This window comes from Ostrea edulis, chromosome 9 (assembly GCF_947568905.1).
Source record: "Ostrea edulis chromosome 9, xbOstEdul1.1, whole genome shotgun sequence".
NCBI classification, from domain to species: domain Eukaryota; kingdom Metazoa; phylum Mollusca; class Bivalvia; order Ostreida; family Ostreidae; genus Ostrea; species Ostrea edulis.
The window spans coordinates 48,458,032-48,480,328 of record NC_079172.1 but is presented as its reverse complement, the minus strand read 5'-3'; the positions used below and the strand labels follow the sequence as shown (position 1 = coordinate 48,480,328).

General features: G+C 36.2%; 2 protein-coding genes across 2 annotated transcripts; both read right to left on the bottom strand.

Moving 5' to 3' along the window:
- Window positions 1–6,047: 6,047 nt before the first annotated feature.
- Window positions 6,048–13,009, bottom strand: LOC125659387 (G-protein coupled receptor GRL101-like). The gene is made up of 4 exons (XM_048891047.2): window positions 10,727–13,009; window positions 9,923–10,047; window positions 9,734–9,805; window positions 6,048–8,374 (listed from the first exon to the last, which is right to left on the bottom strand). The coding sequence occupies exons 1-4, from the start codon at window positions 12,210–12,212 to the stop codon at window positions 8,324–8,326; spliced, it is 1,734 nt and encodes a 577-aa protein (XP_048747004.2). The 5' UTR covers window positions 12,213–13,009; the 3' UTR covers window positions 6,048–8,323.
- Window positions 13,010–13,785: 776 nt separating this feature from the next.
- On the bottom strand, window positions 13,786–20,930 carry LOC125660105 (uncharacterized). The gene is made up of 5 exons (XM_056149457.1): window positions 20,814–20,930; window positions 20,365–20,541; window positions 15,238–15,557; window positions 14,854–14,947; window positions 13,786–14,280 (listed from the first exon to the last, which is right to left on the bottom strand). Exons 1-5 carry the CDS (start codon window positions 20,908–20,910, stop codon window positions 14,108–14,110), a joined length of 861 nt encoding a protein of 286 aa, XP_056005432.1. The 5' UTR covers window positions 20,911–20,930; the 3' UTR covers window positions 13,786–14,107.
- Window positions 20,931–22,297: the final 1,367 nt, after the last annotated feature.

Below are 22,297 nucleotides of genomic sequence, written 5' to 3'. Positions count from 1 at the left end.
CCCCGCGCTACACCGATCACGGTCCCCGCATGTGGCATTGTACACGGTGCATGTGCAGCATGCAAACTCCTTCGTCTACTCCGTCATGCTTGTTATCGCGATATCCCGTAGGTGGATCTAATGAAAAACCTAAACATTAACAATCAGCGGGAAAATGTAGTTACTCGAGCCATTCCGACGAATAAAGGAAATAATATGGTTGCAGAAAGAATTTACACTCTGCTGTTCGTTTTTTAATATATCGAAATGGTTGAAAACGGTAGAATAGAGCCTCACAAATCGTAAGTTGCAGGTTGTAAATTTATGTATTGACTAAGAAATATACAATATCATTTCATGTACGTAAAGAAAGTCAGCAAATGTTTAGACTGATCGAAAATGTTGCGGGAGTGAATCTCTCCCGCAGTTGCTCCATTACGGAGATCCTAAGGAGTTGTAGCCCTCTCCTCCCAATTTTTATTTAAAAATCGGAGAGGGCTACATTGTTGCAGCTATGTAGTTACATGTAAGACGTCGTTATTGTGGCCTCAAAAAGGCAGCATACTAAATTGGCGCAAGTTAAAGTTAAAGTCAATAAGGCGCCAAAAAATAAAGCAATGATTTGAAATATACAAATGTAACATCTAAGTTATGATAATCAATTTACATTCAATTTAGGTTTGAATAACTTTACGAAGAAGTCCTCTTTTGCTCTCCGTAAGTGTTCATTATTTTCTAAAACAATATAAAACGGAAATATCAAAAAGTTTCCATTGGTGCATAAATCGAAATGTTCACTGCAGGGTGTATTCCTGATGGACGGGTTCCGTATTTGTTGTTTGTGGACTCTCACACGGTCGGTTAATTTTGATCCGGTCTGGCCTATATAATTTTCTCCGCAGGAAGTACAAAACATGCAATATATTAAATTCTCTGAATTTGCATGACATATTAGTATGTATAGTTTTGCCACATCTAAATGTAAATAAATCTCCTGTTTTTACATATGGAGAGGTGTTGCAACGGGAATCCATACATTTGGAAACTATCATAGGTTTTTGTTCATCAGATGCAAATCTGGATTTCTTTAGCATTTTTTTTAGATTTGGAGGTTGACGTCGTCTGTAGACAATATTCTTTAGTTCAACGAGGTCCTTTAGATTTTCGGATTCTTGACCTAAAGAACTAAAAATATAATTCTATATTGTAAATGTCATTCAATAGAAATATATAAAAGCGTTAAAAGATATTGTTAGTACTTGTTTCACACCTTAAACAAAAGATTTTTGCCCATATCAAATCACTTGGTTGTCAATGACAGTAGAACCAGAGCTGAAAAAGAGCACAAGAGGAATACACTCAAACAAATAGGACAGTAAATAAAACCATTAGAGATGATAAGAGAAATTACATCGGCAGTCTAGCATCAGAAGGAGCGAAAAACAGAAGCATGAAGGATTTGTACAACGCCACAAAGAAACTGTCCGTAAAGTATAGCAAGCCAGAACGGCCACTGAAAATTAAAGACGGAAAGACACTTATTGAAGAGTAACAACAATGCAACAACGCAACGCAAAAGATGGAAACAACACATTTACGAGCTGCTGAATAGACCAACACCATCCAATCCACCAGACATATTCCACCAGCAGAGGAACACCTCCCCATATAAAGCAACTAGCCAACCAGACAGGAAATCAGTAAGGTAATGAAGCAGTTGAAGAACGGCAAACCAGCAGGCCCAGACAGTATTCCAGGAGAAGCATTAAAGGCGGACCTGCAAACCAACATAGAGATGCTGTTCCCATTGTTTGAAAAGATTTGGGAGGAGGAAGACATCAAAAGACTGGAAGGAGGGATACATTATAAAGATACCTAAGAAGGGTGACCTCAGCAAATGTACCAACTACCAAGGGATTACACTCCTGTCCGTACCAGGGAAAGTGTTCAACAGGGTCATCCTGAACAGAATTAAGGACCAAGTAGATGATCACATAAGGCACCAACAAACAGACTTCCGTAAAGACAAATCCTGCACAAATCAGATAGCTACCCTTCGCATCATTGTTCAGCAGTCCTTGGAATGAAATTCAACTTTGTAGATTATGAGAAGGCTTTCGATAGTCTGGACAGGAAAACCCTCTAGAACCTACTTCGACACTATGATGTGCCAAGAAAGATAATTTGCATAATCAAAAACTCTTCTGAAGGGATGACCTGTCGAGTAGTCCATGTAGACCAGCATACAGAGGCCTTCGATGTGAAAATCGGAGTTTGTGAAGGGTGATTACTCTCCCCTTTTCTCTTCCTGCTCTCTATTGACTGGATTATGAAGATGGCAATGACCAATACAATAGGAACCCAGTGGACACCTTTCAAGCAACTCTACTTCGCAGATGACCTGGCACTACTGTCCCATACCTGACAACAAACGCAGGAGAAGACCAACAAAGCAGCATCCACCTCAACACAAGTAGGCCTAAACATCAACAAGGGGAAGACCAAAATTCTCAAGGTTAACACCACCAGCAAGGAACCAATCAAGCTGGGAGAGGAGATGCTAGAAAAGGTGGAGTCTTTCACATACTTGGGAAGTGCCATCGACAAGCTGGACGGAACTGATGCTGATGTGTAAGCTAGAATAGGAAAAGGCAGAGCAGCATTCCTACAACTGAAGGACATATGGAACTCCAAAGAGCTGATTCTGCAGACCAAGATCAGGTTATTCAACTCAAACGTCAAGTCAGGTCATCTCTACGGGGCTGAAACCTGGAGGACAACAGTGACAACAGTCAAGAAGGCACAGAACTTTGTAAATTTTTATCTAAAAAGGATACTCTAAATCCGCTGGCCGAAAACCATCAGCAACAAAAACCTTTGACAGCGAATCAACCAACTCCCTACAGAAGACGAGATTCTAGGACGACCTGTTGAGATAGATTGGTCACACACTCAAACTTCCACCAGAGTTCGTTTGCTCACAAACCAAACTCTTCCACTTAGGCATTATGGGATAGCGATTTCTTAGGCCGCGTATACTGTGACGTCACTGTAGAATGACGAAAAAACATAACGTCAAACGTAACCAACTTTCAAAACAAGAACGTAAACATCAAATTCATTACTTTACACAATAATTTGAACAGAGTATCCCTACTTTTTAATGATCTTTTGATCATTTTATGTTTAAAATAAAATCCATACTTTTATATTAATGCTTTTAATATTAATATCTTTAGACTTTTAACTGCGAACTACTTCTTTAGTGTAATTTGTCTGCGTGATAATCGCGGACTCACAATATACAAATCTGTATATTGTGGTGCGTCACATAGGAGAGGTCTATTCGTAGGCACTGTGACGTAATGAGGCCTCGACGGGGAGTTTGGTCACACACTCTGTAAGCCAGCGTCAAACATCACAAAACAGGCGTTGACCTGGAATCCCCCAAAAAGAGAAACAGAGGCCGGCCGAGAAACACGTGGCGCCGAGACCTCGATGCCGACACCAAGAAAATGTGATACAACTAGCGACAGATTGAACAGAAGGCCCTGAATAGATACACCTGGAGATCTTTTGTCAGCGGCCTATGCCCCAGGATGGTTAGCAGGCATAAGTAAATCACTTGGTACACCCCAAGTCCATGCTTCATGGTTGGGTAACCCCTTGTTAAAAGCTTGTTCTACGTATGGTCAGTTTTTAAATTGAGACAAGCTACTGACAAACTAGTTGATGGTGCAGGGGTTCCAACAGTCTCGTTTAAAGTCAGCATTTCGCAAATTTAACTATGTGTAAAACTTATACGGTACCAATTTTGATGCACCAGATGCGCATTTCGACAAATAATGTCTCTTCAGTGATGCTCAACCGAAATGTTTGAAATCCGAAATAACAATGAAGTTTTAGAGCTATTATAGCCAAAAACAGCGTGCCAAAAAAGTGCAGTCAAATTCGTCTAAGGATAAGAGCTATGCATGGGGGAGATAATCCTTAATTTTGAAATGAATTTCTAAATTTTATAACAGCAATTAAATATACATCCGTATTTTCAAGCTAGTAACGAAGTACTTAGCTACTGGGCTGTAGAGACCCTCGGGGACTAACAGTCCACCAGCAGAGGCCTCGACCCAGGGGTCATAATGTAAAACTTATACGGTACCAATTTTGATGCACCAGATGCGCATTTCGACAAATAATGTCTCTTCAGTGATGCTCAACCGAAATGTTTGAAACTATCTAGTTTGCCAATACGACCTATCATTGGGTCAAATGCTGTCTGACGTGTTTCATACCGCGCAGTTGTGTTAAGTAGGGCCATAGAAAGATGTCAGAGGAAAAAAGCGTTATAAACAGATCAATTTTTGACAAATTCTGTACACACAACCTTTATATACAAAAAAAATATGTATATATAATTAAGTGCATATTGACCTCTCATACATTTTTCACCAGACCGACAGTCTCTACATCAGCTGTATATCACGTGATCAAATATCAAGATAAAATCGTACCGTGTATGTATAAATTGTTCCATTGGCACGATATCCAGTTGAAGTTAATATTACTTCAAAACATATTAATTTCTTAATTTGAAAAGTGATGAGAGCAAGTTTATTGTGACTTGTAACATGTCTAATTTTTGCATTGAATAATATTATGCAAGATGCGGCGATTTTTGCATATACGAAGTTGAATCTAGCCTGAAAAACATGTTTTCTGTTGAAGCCACAACTTGCTTCCCTAACTTTCCTTTTGCACTGAAGTTCAAATGTCACATAAATCAAACATCTTTCACTCAAAAACCTCGGGGTGTCGTGCCATATGATGAAATTTGTATGTACAGAAACCCTGTTTATGCAAATGAGTTCATTGTGAAAGTCACTATATATACGTGCAGATTAGAGGCGATATCAAGATCACAATATAATATGGATATTACTTTAGCATGTATGTTATATAAAGAAGAAATTGAAAATATTTCAATATCAAAGAGAATTAAGGTGGCTCCATCCCCATGTGACTTATCAATATTAATGGTTAAAAGTGGAAAAACTGTATTGATTTCCACTCAATATAGTTTAATATAATCAATAACCAAAGAAAATATATATGTTGCCACCTTTTTAAAGATGTCAGACATACAAAAACAGAAGTATACATCAACATCAGAAAATCACATATTTTCGTTAAACAGAATAATAAAAATAGATAAAAACTTGTTGAAATGACAAAATTTAAATATCAACAGTTTTAAAAAACTGATAATTCATAAATATGTATAGATTAATTGGGGATACTAGGTAAACCAATGTATAATAGACATCAAGTAGAGGAAATTCCAACATAGGAGTTATGGCCCTTGACAAAATTATTTTAATTATAAATAATTGATTATCTATGAAAAATATATACTTTTTCAGTATTAATAGTTTACAAGATTTTTTTATTATATCTAGTGAATAAAATTCCTCAGAAAGATATATTTCTATCATGCGCAAAGTTTAATTTATTAAGATTTTTGCAAAAACCTATGACATCACATGAGGATCGATCAACCTTAATATAACCCATTTGACAGAAACTTTTAAGCGATTGCGGTTTATTGTTTGACAGCGGTGGTAAATAACGAAAAAATATTTTGACATTTCCAACCGCAAAAGGAATGTAGATATGTAAGTCATGACCTTCATCATGACGTATTTTTCATTGTGACGTCATGTAATGTGCCAGTGCGGTAAAGTACATTTTTATTATGAGGAAAGCCTTAACTCAGCCGCGCGATTTTTAGGCCGTTCTTGGCACACTGATTGTGAATACGGATAACTCCGTTTACCTGATAAAGATATAGGGCTCACGGCGGGTGTGACCGGTCGACAGGGGATGCTTTCTCCTCCTAGACACCTGATCCCATCTCTGGTGTGTCCCGGGGTCCGTGTTTGCCCTACTATTGATTTTGTATTGCTAATAGGAGTTATGATATTGATCACTGTTCGTTATCTTCACCTTTCATTTACACCACTTCTGCAATATGTAGTGGCACAGGACGTTTTAATTTAGATCAATCTAAATATGTAACAATACTTTTATTAATAAAAACTACAATCAGCAATTAAATCTCCCTCACAGAACTGATAAAGCATGCTATTTTGGTAACTATAACATGATACAACACCAATAACCACTGAATGGTATAAAGGACATATGTTTTCATTTTAATATATCCAATCTGATATATTTGTTCAAAAAGTATTTTATGAATGACTAACTTTATATGTCGTATATGACATTTTATTTAACCTCAATAATATGGAAAACAAAAGGCACGTGGACCACATCTTTCACCTGAGGCACCTTGACTCTGTTATTCAGCTGTTGTGCTTTTTAAACATATTTTTAAAAAATCTTTCTTCCCATAAATAGTTTGACCCCACATCGTAGCCCTAAGCTAACCCAAAAGGTCACGACAACCATACTGTTATTAGTTATGTAGACACTTAAAGGGGTAATACGGGAATATTTGGGGACCGTAAAGAAATCAAGGAACCCATATATTTCCGTATTAACCCTCTAAGTGTCTACATAACGAATCTAACCTGTCAATGATTTTATCTTTACATTGATTAAAGGCATATTGAAATTATTCATTCTTCATGCTTTTCTAATGTACATGTACAACTGTCACAATAAATGACTGCAATATATGCATTCTTGAGATACTTTATCAAACGTACAACAAAGTAAACTTGGCTGCAACATTTAAAGTATCAAGAACGGGAGAAAAACAAGTTGGTTTTTTTTTAATACAAGTTGTAAATTCAAAAATGAATTCACTTGTTTTCTTCTACCTTTGTCGTCATAATATGTGTTGACGCCAGTGACAGTGTATACTTATTCTCATGACGTCATAGTACACATATGTGGTCAGTAAACCACGTGGAAGGGGCATATTGAAAACATCAGGTTAGTAAGAGACATAGCATGGTTTAGGTTTGGTTTCAGCCAATGAAATTACAATATCTTTATCAGAAGCAGGATAAAAGATCATAAGGTGAAAACTCAAAATATGAAAAGAAAGGAATTGTCATAAGTAATTGATATACACAAAATACGAAATCCCTACCTTAAACAATGGAGGAGATATTACCTGGGTGGTTTTTCAAAAAGGAGATCAAATGTCAAGATTGCAGAGACAAAAACATTGGCACCAAACGAAAAGCCTTGTGACAAGGAATAATGCATCCAATCAGAAAGATATCAAACACAACTTTTAAAAGTTATGCAAAATGTTAACGTTTCGGACAGGCAGATCGATAACAATACCCCTCGACCTTAGTCAAAGGGGCATACAAATAAATGAATTATGATATGACTAATGATGGCTCTGCTATTCTTGAGAATATTTGAAAGATGTTTCCCTGCATATGCCCAAGTAAAACTTTGATCCCCTATTGTGGACCCGGGGGTGGGTGGGTGTTATGATTTGAAAAAGATTACTTTGCACTACTTGTGGATGCTTGCATATTGTTGAGAAGACGGTTTTAAACATTATCCCTATGTAAAACTTTTATCCCCTATTATATATTCACTCTACCTATCACTGCCACAATTTGAACATACTTTAGTCTGAACTACCTGGAAATCCTAACATGTTAATAAAATGTGAATGAAAGGAACAGTGGTCAATCTTCTAAATCCTATAATGGATACAAAAATAGAGAGTTGTGCAAATACACAACAGAGGTGTAATCAGGTGTATGGGAGGAGTAAGCATTTCCTGTCGACCACACCCGCCGTGAACCTTATATCTTGATCAATTAAACGGAGTAATCAGTAGTCAAAATCAGATATGACTCATCATATTTCCGTTGTTTTTCTAAAGATTTTCCCAATATATCTCCACGTAAAACTTTGGTCCTTATTGTAACTTCATCCAACACCCAACCCCAACTCCCCGGGGGGCATGATTTGAAGAAACTTGAATCTAAAATATGTCAGGCGCTTTAATGTAGATTTCAACTTTTCTGGCCCAGTGGTTCTGAGAAAATATTTTTTAAACGATCCAACCCTTCATGTATTTTGTCTTTTCTTGATTAGCTCCCCTTTGAAGGTGCCATGGACCTTGATTTGTACAAACTTCATTCAAGGATGATTTGTACCAAGATTGATTGAAAGTAGTCCAGTGGTTGCAGAGAAGAACTTGAAAATTTAGCGATGATAACAACAAAATTTGACTAAAAAGGGTCACTTGAGAGCGAAAAATGTTTGAATACATTCATTTTGCCACCATTCTCTCGAGTAGTAAAGTACATGTATATCAACTTCCTTGGAGCCGTATTTGTTCCCTTTATATAGTTCTTCGCAAGGCAGTTTCATTTTCATCCTCGACAAATGTTATCTGAAATAGCAAGACGATGACAAGTAAATGTAAAATTTAATCTAATATGACCAGATTCTCCATTAATACCATTAACTAAGCCTCTCATTATCAGTCTTGCTGTATTGTAATGCAGAGAGAGAGGGACAGTGCTCTACAATTCTGACATTTACTCACTTAGGGTTTAGTGAAGTAGTTGATATTTATATCTGTGTGAGGTCCTATTTTGTAACTCTTAAAATTTTGCAGTCATTATTCATTTTATAAAACGGGAATATATTGAAATTTCCATGAACACAGGGAACAAAATGTTCGAAATGTGGTAAATTTCTTATACCTGGGTGTGTCAATGCAAATAAAAGATATATTGGGTGACTCTCCTCCCCCTCTTGCTAACAGTAGAAGTGAATGAGATGATTCTAAGCTTAAAAATCGAAAATATTAAATAGTATATTAAGTAGTAGCTATGAAGTATTAGCATTAACCAAACATCACTACATCCCCCAACCATGCAGGAAGTCTTGGGGGGGGGGGGGGGATTGCTAAGCCATGCTCAACAGAACATTCCATCACCCCCAAACAAATTGAGATTTAAAGATCGGGCAAAATAATTCGGTTTGTATTTTCTTTTCTTCTTGTCTGGGTTATTTGAGTTGAGAAGACAACTTCCAATTTTTCTGCGGTTTGACCTAAATAAATGATACATGTACGTGCCCATCTCTCTGCTCTTTCCTTAAAAAAAAACACGGCAAATTCTGGCTGAGAGATTAAGTAATATCTAGACTCCACCTACTACTTTCTAATTGGACGATATTCAGTCAAAACATTTCTCTGAAACTTCTCGAGAGATAAACCCGAATCCAAACTTCAAGGAAGTTCACAGTATATTTCCGAAGTTTGGCAAAGAAACAGTTACCACCTATATCAAACGTGTTAGGTTTAACCTATCATAGCCCTCATTACCGTATCATCTATATCGTGCCAAAGTCTGGCGTGACACGAAGCCCCCTTTTAGATCATATCGTAAAGTCAGAGTTAGTTTTTTCTTATGCCGAATTGAATTTCAACCTTAATTAATATGTAGCTTTCTGATGTATCCCATCTTTTATTCCCCCGAGAGCTACATACCTGGTGTTACATGTACCAAGTCTTGTAAATGGGAATGGCTGTGATTTTCCACTCAGACTAAACAACCAATAAGTAATTCAGACTCCTTCAAAGATAAAAGTCACTAAAATCCTTGGATTCATTATACATTTTCCACCGTGTAGACAATCTGATATATCGAGAAAAGTTCATAACACAAACCATTGAGAAATTAACAGTGAAATGCTAGTAGTTATCCGAAATGTTTATGTGTATTCTGAAAAAAAGATGTACCTCGGATTTTTCTTTTAAAGTAAATTCTTCTTTGATTTTCTTCTTCCGACATTCCTGTGAAGTTTGATTCACCTAGAAATACACTAGCTGATCCATAAACATTGAACGATAGAAAGGAGAAGTTATTATATAAATATCAAATGCATAAAGAAATAATCCCAGTTTAATTATTAGAAAAGCATCTCTTACCTGCTTAATAATAGCAGAAAAAGTATAAATGAGTGGATTCAATGCCGAGTTTATAGGGAGAACTACGACAATCACCCATGCATACACCTTCGGTGTGACGTCAACGCCAACGAACGTCAGAAGACCTACAACACAGCAAGAATTGTAGACCATTTCTATTTTTAATCTTTCAGTGAAAATGTAATAACTTTACGCATTAGCTTATAAAATGTTCGTAAAACATACACATGTATCTCACATAATCAATACGAGGATATATACTTCCCATGTTTAAGTAGCAATATTCCATTGTCACATGTTTATGGTGTTTTTATGTGCCTGAACTGATTCGATATAGAAGAACATGTTTTACGTATGATGAAATTTTCAACTAAGACAGACTGCCGACAAATAAGTTGATGGTTAAAGAGGTTTCAACATTCTCGTTTAAAGTCAACATTTCGCAAATTTTATGGTTGTTTTAAATCATCTTATTTGCAAATACAATTGCTGATTTCTGCGTTTCATACTAGTTACATACTGATTTTAACAAAGGATAAATCCATTTACCTTGTCAAGATAAAGAGCTTATGGCGGGTGTGACCGATCAACTACAGATAATTACTCTTTCTAGGCACCTGAACCCACCTCTTGTATTGCCAGTGGTCCATGGTTGTCCTTGCAATTTTGTATACTTGCGATTGATCACTGTTCGTTATCTTCACCGTTGTCATCTTATATGCACGTATGAGTACAATGTTAGAAATGTTGACTTTTTGGTAGCATAGATTTCTTACATTCAGGTATAATACTACATGTACATACCAATGGTACCTATTGGTATCCAACATAACAGATCCGTTACAGCGACTGCAATCAGAATTTTAGCCAAAGACGTTTCATTTCGATTTCGTGTAGACTGGCCTCCTTGCAGTTTTTTCCCAGCATTTACAACAATGGTAAATATCACTACTTGACCTATCAATATTGCTATGAAGATTAGGAAGTTAGCCCCAACAAATACTATCATAGAATATTCCCAACCAGACTTGCGCTGTACTGAGAGAGGTAAAGAAATACATACTCCGGAACCAGAATAATAGCCATGAAAATAGTCATCTCCAAGTAAAGGCAACACTGATAACAAGAGAGCAATTGTCCACACTAAGCCAGAAAGAAATTGGGGAATTCTGCCATTTTGCTTTAGTTTAGAGAAAGGGGATCGTATGACGTGAATTCTATCAATGGTTATCAAAAGTACAAACAGAGCAGATGTTTCACTAGAAAGAGTGGCCATTACACCAGCTAATGTACAAATTGGACTATGTCTCCACCACTCATCTGCAAACCCGTATCGCCCACTAAAGGTTAGATTAGCGCCTGCTATGATGTAAAGATACACACCCATCAAAAAGTCTGCGACACCCATATTTATTGAATATAGTGCAAATGATGAAATTGATTTCCTCTTCATCATAATGTATCTATATAGTGTCCCACAGAAGTTTCCAAGCACAGCTATAAGTGCTATGTACCAAATGACAATACCAAGAAATGGCGTGTCAATCAAATGGTCACAAGAGGAAATTTCGTTGACTGGAGCTAAACACTGAACCTTGCCTTTAGCTTTAGGTTGAGCACAACATAACGTGAAATAATCCACCAATAAATACTGTACACTTATAAGACCATCAAACATGCCCTCCATTACATTTAGGTTGTTGTTTTGAAGGTTAAGATACTGCAAACTAGTGAGACGGATGAAATGATCACGAGTCAAATAATTGACATGATTATTGGACAAATCCAGGTGAAAAAGCCCAGAGAGTGTTGCAAAACTGTCTTGGTGAATATTAACGATACGATTTTTATTAAGTTTTAAATAAAGAAGATTAGTTAGGTCATGAAAAGGATTAGGTCCCACGACATTGATTTCATTGTACGAAAGATCGAGATATTGTATGCGGGCCTCCGATTGCCTAGTGTCAATAGATAAATTAACTGTTTCAAAAAGATTATACTGAAGGTATAAAATTTGTGTGAAAAAAAGTATTTTGCAACTTTTTAACTTATTACGACTAAGATCTAGAGTTCTTGTTTTTAGATAAGAATTTGGTAACTCTGTTAAATTGCAAGAACTGTAGTTCACTACTAAGTGAGCAAATCGGTTAATAATATTTGGAAAACCCCGTGTCTGCGACATGTCCGCATGATTTCCCAAAAGCTTGGGAATCTTAAATTCTGTCGAGTTCAGTAAGCTGTTTTGAACATTCCACTCAATTCTGTGATCAAATTTCCGTGAAAGGAACATGCTTCCAATGTAGCTATTAAATATACTTAATTGACGTAAATCATTTTTTGTATCATCGATGGAAATGGATTGGAATTCGCTGTTATTGATTATTAGTGTATTTACTGCCACAGTTTTATGGATATACAGGACGCACGATTCACAGGATGTAATTTGTAACTTTTTCAAATTGGTAAACCTTCTATTGAAAATGAGCCTCTCTCCTACCAGGCCGTGTAGTGAAATGGAGGTAACATGTGTCGGTAAATTATGAGCGGAGGAGCAATTTAAAGACAGACTATGACATGCACAGTGAGGAGGACAGTAGAAGGAACATTTGTCCGTATCGTTTAAGGGACATTCATCTTCATTTGCACATGAATGCCACTGCGGTATAAAACGGGCTTCTTTATGAACGTCTTCTATTTTATTTTTATTATCACCAGACGAGGTATTGTTTTCTCTGCATTGGCTTTTTATGATATCAGAAACTGAAATAGAGAAATAAAACAGATCACAGCTTATTTTGTACTAAACATGATTGGATGCTACTACAAAAATCATCAGAGCGAATATTTCTTTTAGTGAATGAATATGACTCTAAACATGCAAAGAGAAACACAAATTTTAGACGGAGAAGAAATTTCACTGCACAAGATGCTTCAGTACTACATATACTTTTTCATACTACTTTCATTTCAACAATACCTACACTTGTACATGTGGGTTGACTCTGGTGCAACGTTAAGTTATGCGTTTGTTTTCAAACAGACAGTATTTCCCTTGGGATCCGGGTTAGAATAGGTCCTCAATACCCCTTGTTTGTCGTAAGAGGCGACTAAATGGGGCGGTCGTTCGGATGAGACCGTAAAACCTAGACCCCGTGTATCAGCATGTGTGTCACTATAAAGATCCCTTCCTGTTCAACGGTCGTAAGCACCGAGCATTGGCCTAAATTTTGCAGCCCTTCACCGGCAATGGTGACGTCTCCATATGAGTGAAAAATACTCAAGAGGGATTTTAAACAATATCCAATTAATCAAACAAACAAACAGTGTGTAAATGTTTGTTTACGTTACTATAGTTCAAAGTCTTAGAGACAATTGATGTTGTACTGTTAACATTTGTATAAAATGGTTGTTCCAACATACATGTACACAATCATTACAATGTTACAAGAAATACAGTTTTATATTAAGGTACTGTAACGACATTACATTCAAATGATCAAACACGCCATGAAAGGCATCGGTGAAATAAAATACTTTGCTGTGCGGTTGATAACTCTTTTATCCGTGATAAAAAAAGTATCTGGAACGACGTCCGGAAACGAGTTTGATAAGAAATCATCTGTGAACGTATTTCTCTTATTTTCTATTTCTGACTGATTAGGACGTGGTCAGCACTCCGCTTGTTTCGGAAGGAAAGTGTGTAAATAGATAGGTTGTCTTTTGAAATTATTTTCAACCTTAGTTTTTTTGTATGCACATTTCTAAAATAGATTTTGTATCATTTATTCACGGAATAGCATTTTATTGATATCATATGTATAAAATTTTTACATAAAAGTGGAAGTATATGTACCGTTAAATTTTGCTATGCTGTTTGTAAATGTGTACTATTTATAGTGAAAAGTGAAAATAATGAACAGCGGTCAATCTCATAACCCATAAAATCAATACAAAATAGATAGGTGGGCAAACATGACCCCTGGACACAGCAGAGGTGGGATCAGAGGAGGTGTAAGCATCCCCTGCCGAAGAAAGTCTAAGGAATTGATTATATTAGATGATAATGACATGTAAATAAATTGTGAATGGATACCAGTGTGTTTTAACAACAGGAAGTACCATAATTGAAGAAATTAATTATGCCATAGAAAGATAATTATTTTGCCGTTTACCGCATGACCAGAGCTACACATCCCCTAATAGACAATGGATAAATATATAATAGACCAAGAAATACATACCACAGTCTTTCTCATCTTCCTCCATGAGACAGTCGGGTTTCAAATCACAGACTCTGTTAAGGGGAATGCACTCGTCTGAACTACGACTGCAGCTGAATTCAGTCGCATCGCACATCTCTGAAAAAGTAAACAAACTTGGCCTTAATGTTTATGTAATGGGACGTTTTCGCTCCATACTTTTTGTGTCATCACACATGGAGATACTATTCCGCACTCTTGTAAAGTCACATTTCAGTTTGACTCATTTCATATACATATATCATCGTCGCAAGCCACGGCTGATGTGTCTCTAGGGAGAGGAGCGTACATTTCAGCCGTGGCTTGCAACGATGATACACACACACACACACACACACACACACACACACACATATATATATATATATATATATATATATATACATACATACATACATATATACATATATATAGTTTGTAAATAAAGAATATCAAATTAAAAATAGTTTGTAAATAAAGAATATCAAATTAAAAATAGTTTGTAAATAAAGAATCATTAGAAGAATTAGAATTAATTATTATAATATAATTAATATAATATTAGAATTAGAAGAGGCATTAAAGCCGAAAGCGCTAACAGTGAAATGTTATTCGAGTTTTGTGTTACTTGACTTTTATTATTGGATACATATATATATATATATATATATATATATATATATATATACTTACCACAAATTCCACTGTTGATGGATACATTGGTAATTAGTGCTAGTCCGTAGTTTACCTCGTTCTGTGGGCTGTCAAACAAAGCCCGAAATACCACCTTAAATGAAAGAGATACAGAAGTGACTTGAAATAATAAGGCAATCAATGCTGCAATAAGGTACAGGATTCAGAAATGACATTAATAGTCTTAAAATCATATTTTGTTGATTTTTTTTCAAAATGATAATGGGGTCTTTGGATAGAGTGAAATGTTGTATTTAATCCCGAAGTACTATATCATGATAATATTGACTGAATAGTGATTGTATATTGTTTAACGTCCCTCTCGAGAATATTTCACTCATATGGAGACGTCACCACTGCCGGTGAAGGTTATGGATTACAAACCTTAAATTTGCCACCGACTGGAAGAGTGACTGATGCACTGCTAAATTTGATCACTGGGGAATTGCCGTGAGCGTTTAGAATGTGCGACAAATCAAATGGTTCCAGGTAGTCTTTGATGTACCCAACAACTAAAGCTGTGGTTTGTCCAATAACCAAGTGTTTGTAGCGAAGACAGCGGTGCTTCATTGAACGTGGAATTTCTGCACTTAAAACATCGTTAATCTCTCTCTTTTGTCTGTTAGTGTTTCTTGCAGAAAGAAGAACAAAGCGGTTGTCAATTTTCCTTATCCTCTCACGAATCTTAACGGGAAAACCTAGACCTGCATTTCAAAATAAAAAAGATATAGATGTAGTTCAGTGTGTATTTCTAGTTTTCGAAGGGTACCTTTAAACCGAAACAAAATGAAACTAAATCTTACGAAACGAAACGTGACGAAATCAAATTCAAAACAAAACGAGATACAAAGAAACGAAACACGTTGTATAACTGAACTCTTTAAAAATGGTCATATGGGCAAGAATCTCTGGCCAGGGCAATTATTGTCAGATACAGATATTTCAGAAGGTGGTAGGGTGGGGTAGGTTACAGGTCGGAGGTCTGGGGAAACACAGATCGCTGGCGTTTGATCCGCCCTTGGGCAAAAAATAGTTTTCAGTTTTTGTTTTTTGGTTTTTTTTTTGCTCTAGTTGACAAATGTATGAAAACATGTTTTACAAAATAGACAAAGAAATTCTAATAATAAAATGGCGCAGCTGTTCATCAATATATTGAATTAGCTATTGATCTACTACACGTCAATAATTATCTTATGTAATGGTGTCCGTGTAATATGATGGTATATAATCATTCCATGATTGACAGTACTCGCACCTCAGTCATTAAAGATAAAATAAGATGTTACACGCGCTCTTGCTTGCTTTCTACTTTCCCCCAGACACATTCAAACATGTTTGATACTAAAAGACAGACCACTTAACTGATTAAACACCTGTAAAATCAGTTTTCACTTATATCTTCTTAAATTCATTAATTTGATAAATTAAATCTTTATAATACTAATATTCAATGATGTTCTGAACAAACTAATATAATCCATGGCATGTATTTGGCATATTCTGAAAAATATAGGAGACATTCAATATATTGGAGCTCTGGGAGTCTAAATCTTCAATGCATTGATTTCATCTTTGTGAGATTTAACTTTCTATTATAAAGTAAAGGGTACCTTTTGTTGTGTTGCTAGTAGAGATCTGATATTTGGACACATGTTTAAGCAGTGTTTTGTCTTAACGTTTAATAAAGGGCAAGGTCATATCTTAAGGTTAAAAGTCAACTACTATGACGCCATTTGCCGAATGTGTCAATTTTGTCTTAATCATATTTTCTAAAAAGTCCGAAATATTCGAAATCCTACGTTGAATTTTCTTCATTTTAAAATATATCGATTTCTGTATCATTTTGTTTATAATGGGTTTTTTTCTTCAAGATTTGAACTATACATTGCCTTTGAAGATATCTCAGTATGTATCGAATTTACCTTTAAGGTTTGATATTGACGATACATGCATATTAGATTGTACATCGTGGCGTACACAAATATACATGTATCGATTGCAATATATTTTGTTGAGATTTAGTAACAAATATGTCAGCTTTATAAAAAAAAGTATTATTTATTTCTATAAAACCTCTATAGATAATTTTTACAGAGGACATATTCTTATTATGAAAGTTTAGTTTCACAGGGGATGCTTACTCCTCCTAGGACGCAGGTACCCCATGCCAACACCTGCACGCCCCTAAACAGTATAAAAAGTTTATTTCCCACTTAAATTAAACTATCAGATTTTGTGTCATTCACTTTATCGGATTTATATCGACCCAAAGCAATAATCAAAGGTGTTCTAAATGCCAACACAAAGAGGAAAGACCGAACGATGAACGCTTTGTGGATGTTGAACGCGAGCAGTTGGTGAACGCAAAACTGTGAACGGTGAGCTCACGGTGAACGCACAAAAAATGGTAAAGTAGAACGTTTCAGGGACTGTAACATTATTACGAGTAATACGTATCTATCACTGTATAAATACCTATATGGGGTCAACAGACGTACATGTGTATGAACATTTGTTTGAAAGTAAATAACCGGTACTACTTTTACAAAGGCAATACACATCTAGCCATCGCTTCCGCTTATTACAGAAGTCTATCAATAGATGAAATCAACATCACAACATGTGTTTATGATTTTATTTGTATTCCAAGCAGTGTACTTTTATCAATAATAAACACATTTCTGTAAAACAATGTCTAATGTCTTACTTGTGTATGTCTACAATTCCCTCTACTTCACTGACCCCTGGTCATCCCTATGTAAACAATGGCTGAATTTGGCAACTTTGATATGGGTGATGCGGAATTGTACCTTCTGCTAGATGATGACATATTTGCATCACTAGATCTTTCCTTTATGGCACCTCAAAAGTGCATTAAGGCCTGCACACCGCACTGCCTGCGAGCCACAGCCATTACAGCCATAAGTGATGCCGGTATCCAAACACGCAAAATCATGTTTATGTCGGGGCATCGAAGGGGGCGTCATTGAAAACCTATAACAGAAATTTATCGAGTCAACAGAAGAGTTCAGTGAGCTTATGTTTGTCAACAATTACAAATTCAAATCAAAACCGTCCCTTACCTTCTTACACTTCCTTATCCTCTGCGATGCCAGGATATTCATCTGTATCCTCTTGATTTGCCTACACCTGACGACTGCCACCCTGTCCTTCATGTTCCTCCACCTCAGTCTTCTGTTAACTCCGTAATGTCCACAGAATATCTTCAAAGTCGGTCTTCAGCAATTGCGTCTTCAAGTTTCAAAAGTGAAAGGGCGCATCAAAACTGTAACGTGGCGCGCCCCCTTTCGCAGTTTTTCCCAAGTTACCAATTTAGACATAAGAAAAAGTTTTCAATTATATATTCCTGAGTAGATATTAAGGGCAAACTGACAACTCAACTGTATGATAAATGGGAAGATTTCAGCTTCTCCACCGTCGACTTCCCATATTTATGTAGCAGTATTCCATATCACCTGAATATGGTGTTTATATCTCTCAACTGATTTGATACGCAAGAGTTTGTTCTGCGTATAGTCAGTTTTTAAATCGAGGCAAGCTACTGACAAACAAGTTGATGATACAGGGGTTTCAACAGTCTCGATTGAAGTCAGCATTTCACTAATTCTATGGTCGTTATATAACGATCTACTTCGTCAATACAACCTATCATTGGGTCAAATTTTGTCTGACATGTTTCATACGGATTGTTAGGCCGTTCTTGGCACACTGATTTTGACTACGAATAACTCCGTTAACCTGATCAGGATATAGTGCTCACGGCGGGTGTGACCGGTCGACAGGGTATTCTTACTCCTCTTAGGCACCTTATCCCACCTCTGGTGTGTCCAGTGGTCCGTGTTTGCCCAACTATCTATTTTGTATTGCTTATAGGAGTTATGAGATTGATCACTGTTCGTTGGCTTCACCTTCAATGTATATGTCTTTTTTGTTATACTTGCTTTTCAGCTTCTTAATAATGAAAACAGTTCTTCATTTTATGTTTTCGTCATTTTGAACAAAGTGTAATGTAGGTCAACAAGGTTAAATGCATGGAAACGTGTTGTTAACACAATTCACCAATGGTTATAGATCAAAAATGTAAATATAAGTAATAAGGTATCATTTTAAAATATCTATCGGGATATAAATACAGGTTGGTCATGTGATCAAATTCCATAAAATCCGAAGTGAAATTATTAAGGCATTCTTTGCACATTGATTTTAATTACGGATTACTTCATTTATCAGGTTCCCGCGGGGATCCGGGTTAGAATAGGTCTTCAGTACCCCCATTGCTTGTTGTAAGAGGCAACTAAATGGGGCGGTCCTTCGGATGAGACCGCAGATGAGACCGCAAAAACCGACGTCCCGTGTCACAGCAGGTGTGGCACTATAAAGACCCCCCCTGCTCAATGGCCATAAGCACCGAGCATAGACCTAAATTTTGCAGCCCTTCACCGGCAGTGGTGACGTCTCCATATGAGTGAAATATTCTCGAGTGGGACGTAAAACAATATTCAATCAATGATTTATCAGGATATAGGGCTCACGGCGGGTGCGACGTCAACAGAAGATGTTTATTTCTAGGCACCTGATCCTACCCCTGTTGTGTCCAGGTGTTCGTGTTTCGCCTACTATTAATTGATCACTGATCTTGTTCGTCTCTTTTTCATACATGTATTACCTCTACTCAAATTTAACAACTTCTGATGCATGAAAGGTGAATATAACGAACAGTGAACAATGTCATGACTCCTATAAGCAATAAAAAAAATACATATGTAGAGAGTTGGGCAAACATGGATCCCTGGACATACCAGAGGTGGGATCAGGTGCCTAGCAGGAGTGGATATTCAGTGTCAACCGGTCACAACCGCCGTGAGCCCTATATTTTGATCTGGTAAACGGAGTTATCCGTAGTCAAAATCAATGTGACAAGAACGGCCTAACCCATCCGTATGAAACACGTCAGACAGCATTTGACTCAATGATCGCTATAGGTTGTATTGGCAAACTATATCGTTATAACGATCACAGAATTTGCGAAATGCTGACTTTAAACAAGACTGTTGGAAATCTTGCACTATCAATTTGTTTGTCCGTAGCCTGTCTCGTTTAAAAAACTGACCATAAGCAGAACAAGCTCTTGCATATCGAATCAGTTGAGAGATATAAATTCCATATGCAGGTAATAATGCAATATTGCTAAATATAGATGGGAAGTTGACGATGGAGAAGCTGAAATCATCCCGTTTGTTATAAAGTTGAGTTGTTAGTTTGCCGTTAATATTTATTTCAAATAAAATATATACATGTAAATATGAAGCAGAACATTTCTACTTAAATCTACCACTTTCTGATACATGTGATAAATCTAAGCAGATCTGACATCTTGTGATTTTCTCCGCCCAGACGGTCAAACTTACTTATCTTTCCTAAATAGTTTATCTCAACAACGATAACTGTAGCGTCGGCTACAACAAGTTTTTAATACAATATTATACTAACGTTTTAATGGTATTGATTTAATATCTCCTCGAATCCATGGATGAGCTTGAAATTGATTGGAAAGAAAACAATGATATTGGTTTCCTCCTAATCCACAAACACCGATCACCCGGTCTGAATATGCAAAACCTTTAGGCGATTTCCATCCACACATATCTTTCTGGAAGTCACAAGATACTGAAACAGATTTTCTACTGCTATCAGTTATTGCGTAGAAAGTAAATACTTCATTTGATTCCAAGTAACTGTTCATGTTATGGTAAAAAAAATATTTGGCACTCAAATATCAATGCATTATTGTTTTGTATAAAGAATCTTACCGAAATTGATAAAGAATCTTACCATAATTGATAAAGAATCTCACCGGAATAGAGAAAAAGCTTACTGGGATTGATCAAGAATCTTACCGGAGTTGATAGCTGATTACAGGAATTCTTAAAGAATCTTACCGGAATTGTTATAATCTGCATCTTCCACACACTGTCCAAGACAATACAAAAGTATCGTAACAATGAATTGTAAGTGAGCAGTGGTCAACAGCGACATTGTCTATAAGCGTAACCGTGCGTTCGGTAAGAAATTTGAAGCTGTTGAAATGCACTCATTAAGAGCACACATTTAAATAAATGATGAATATTTACCCACCAGTATTTAACATAAAGAGGACTGTTCCCTATAATTGTAATTAGATATTGATTGTTTCGGTTTGCATTAGATGCATGTTATGAATCGAATTTGTTTCAAAAGAAGAAATATTCTTTTTGAAAAATATAATTCATGAAAACTGTTCACTTCTGATACATGAAATAACAATACTCAAATATATGTGGAGCAATTCTACTCGTACCTAACAACATCTGAAAGGTTAATATCGATCTCATATCACTTATTATAAATAAAAAATAGAGAGTTGGGAAACACGGACCCCTGGACATACCAGAGGTGGAATCGGGTGCCGCGGTAGTAATGGAATATTGCTACATAAACATGGGAAGTTGACGTTGGACAAAGTGAAATCATCCCGTTTGTCATAAAGTTGAGTTGTTAGTTTGCCATTAATATTTATTTTCAACAAAATACATCTATCTATGTAGAAAGCAGGTGTGGGGGACTCTGTGGTGTCTTTTATTTCGAGTCAACAGGGTTATATAGCATCGACGTCTGGATGGAAATGATTATTGTTAATAGAAAAAAAAAACGTCGATATATTTAAATGTCGAGGTGAAGGCCACAGGAAGATGGGTTTTTTTTCTTCTCATGAATAAACTTTTGAATAAACTCTGCTTTATATGAATATAAAACCAGTTCAGCGAACAAATGCTTATTGTTAACCATATCACCAATTTCACGGATTCGGTTTTAATTCGAAAAATGTGATATTACGGGAACATATTTAATTTGTTTCCCAGAAAAGTGTATGACGATTCGCCCCGGGATGTTTTACAGTTAATGAAAAAGGATACCCTTACATTTATAAATTACATATGAACCTTTGTTTTTGTCTTTTGTGTACTCTGGTCTCCATCCAAATTAACTTTGAAAAATCAATTATGTTAACTAGTCTTTGTAATTAGATTCCTTACTTTGAGTGAAACGCAGAACACATGTTTTGTTGATTTGTTTGTAGAGTTCAACTACCTAAAACATGCTTCAATACCCAGACCGTGGAGATAATGAATTGCACAATACAATCAGGGACATCAGGTTAAGTTTTCTTACTTATTAGTCAAAATCCGAGATCACTGCAAAAAATTGACACCAAAAGAAATGTTTCGTTACAAGGAAAGCACACAAGTAACATGACTCAAATTGTTTATGTTTATTTGTGTTTATTTCACATCTCACATGAAAACATGTCTCAATCAGCAAAGAGAAGTTATGAGCAGGATTAAAGTTTCACAGAAATATGCTAATTCAGTATGCACTTTGATTA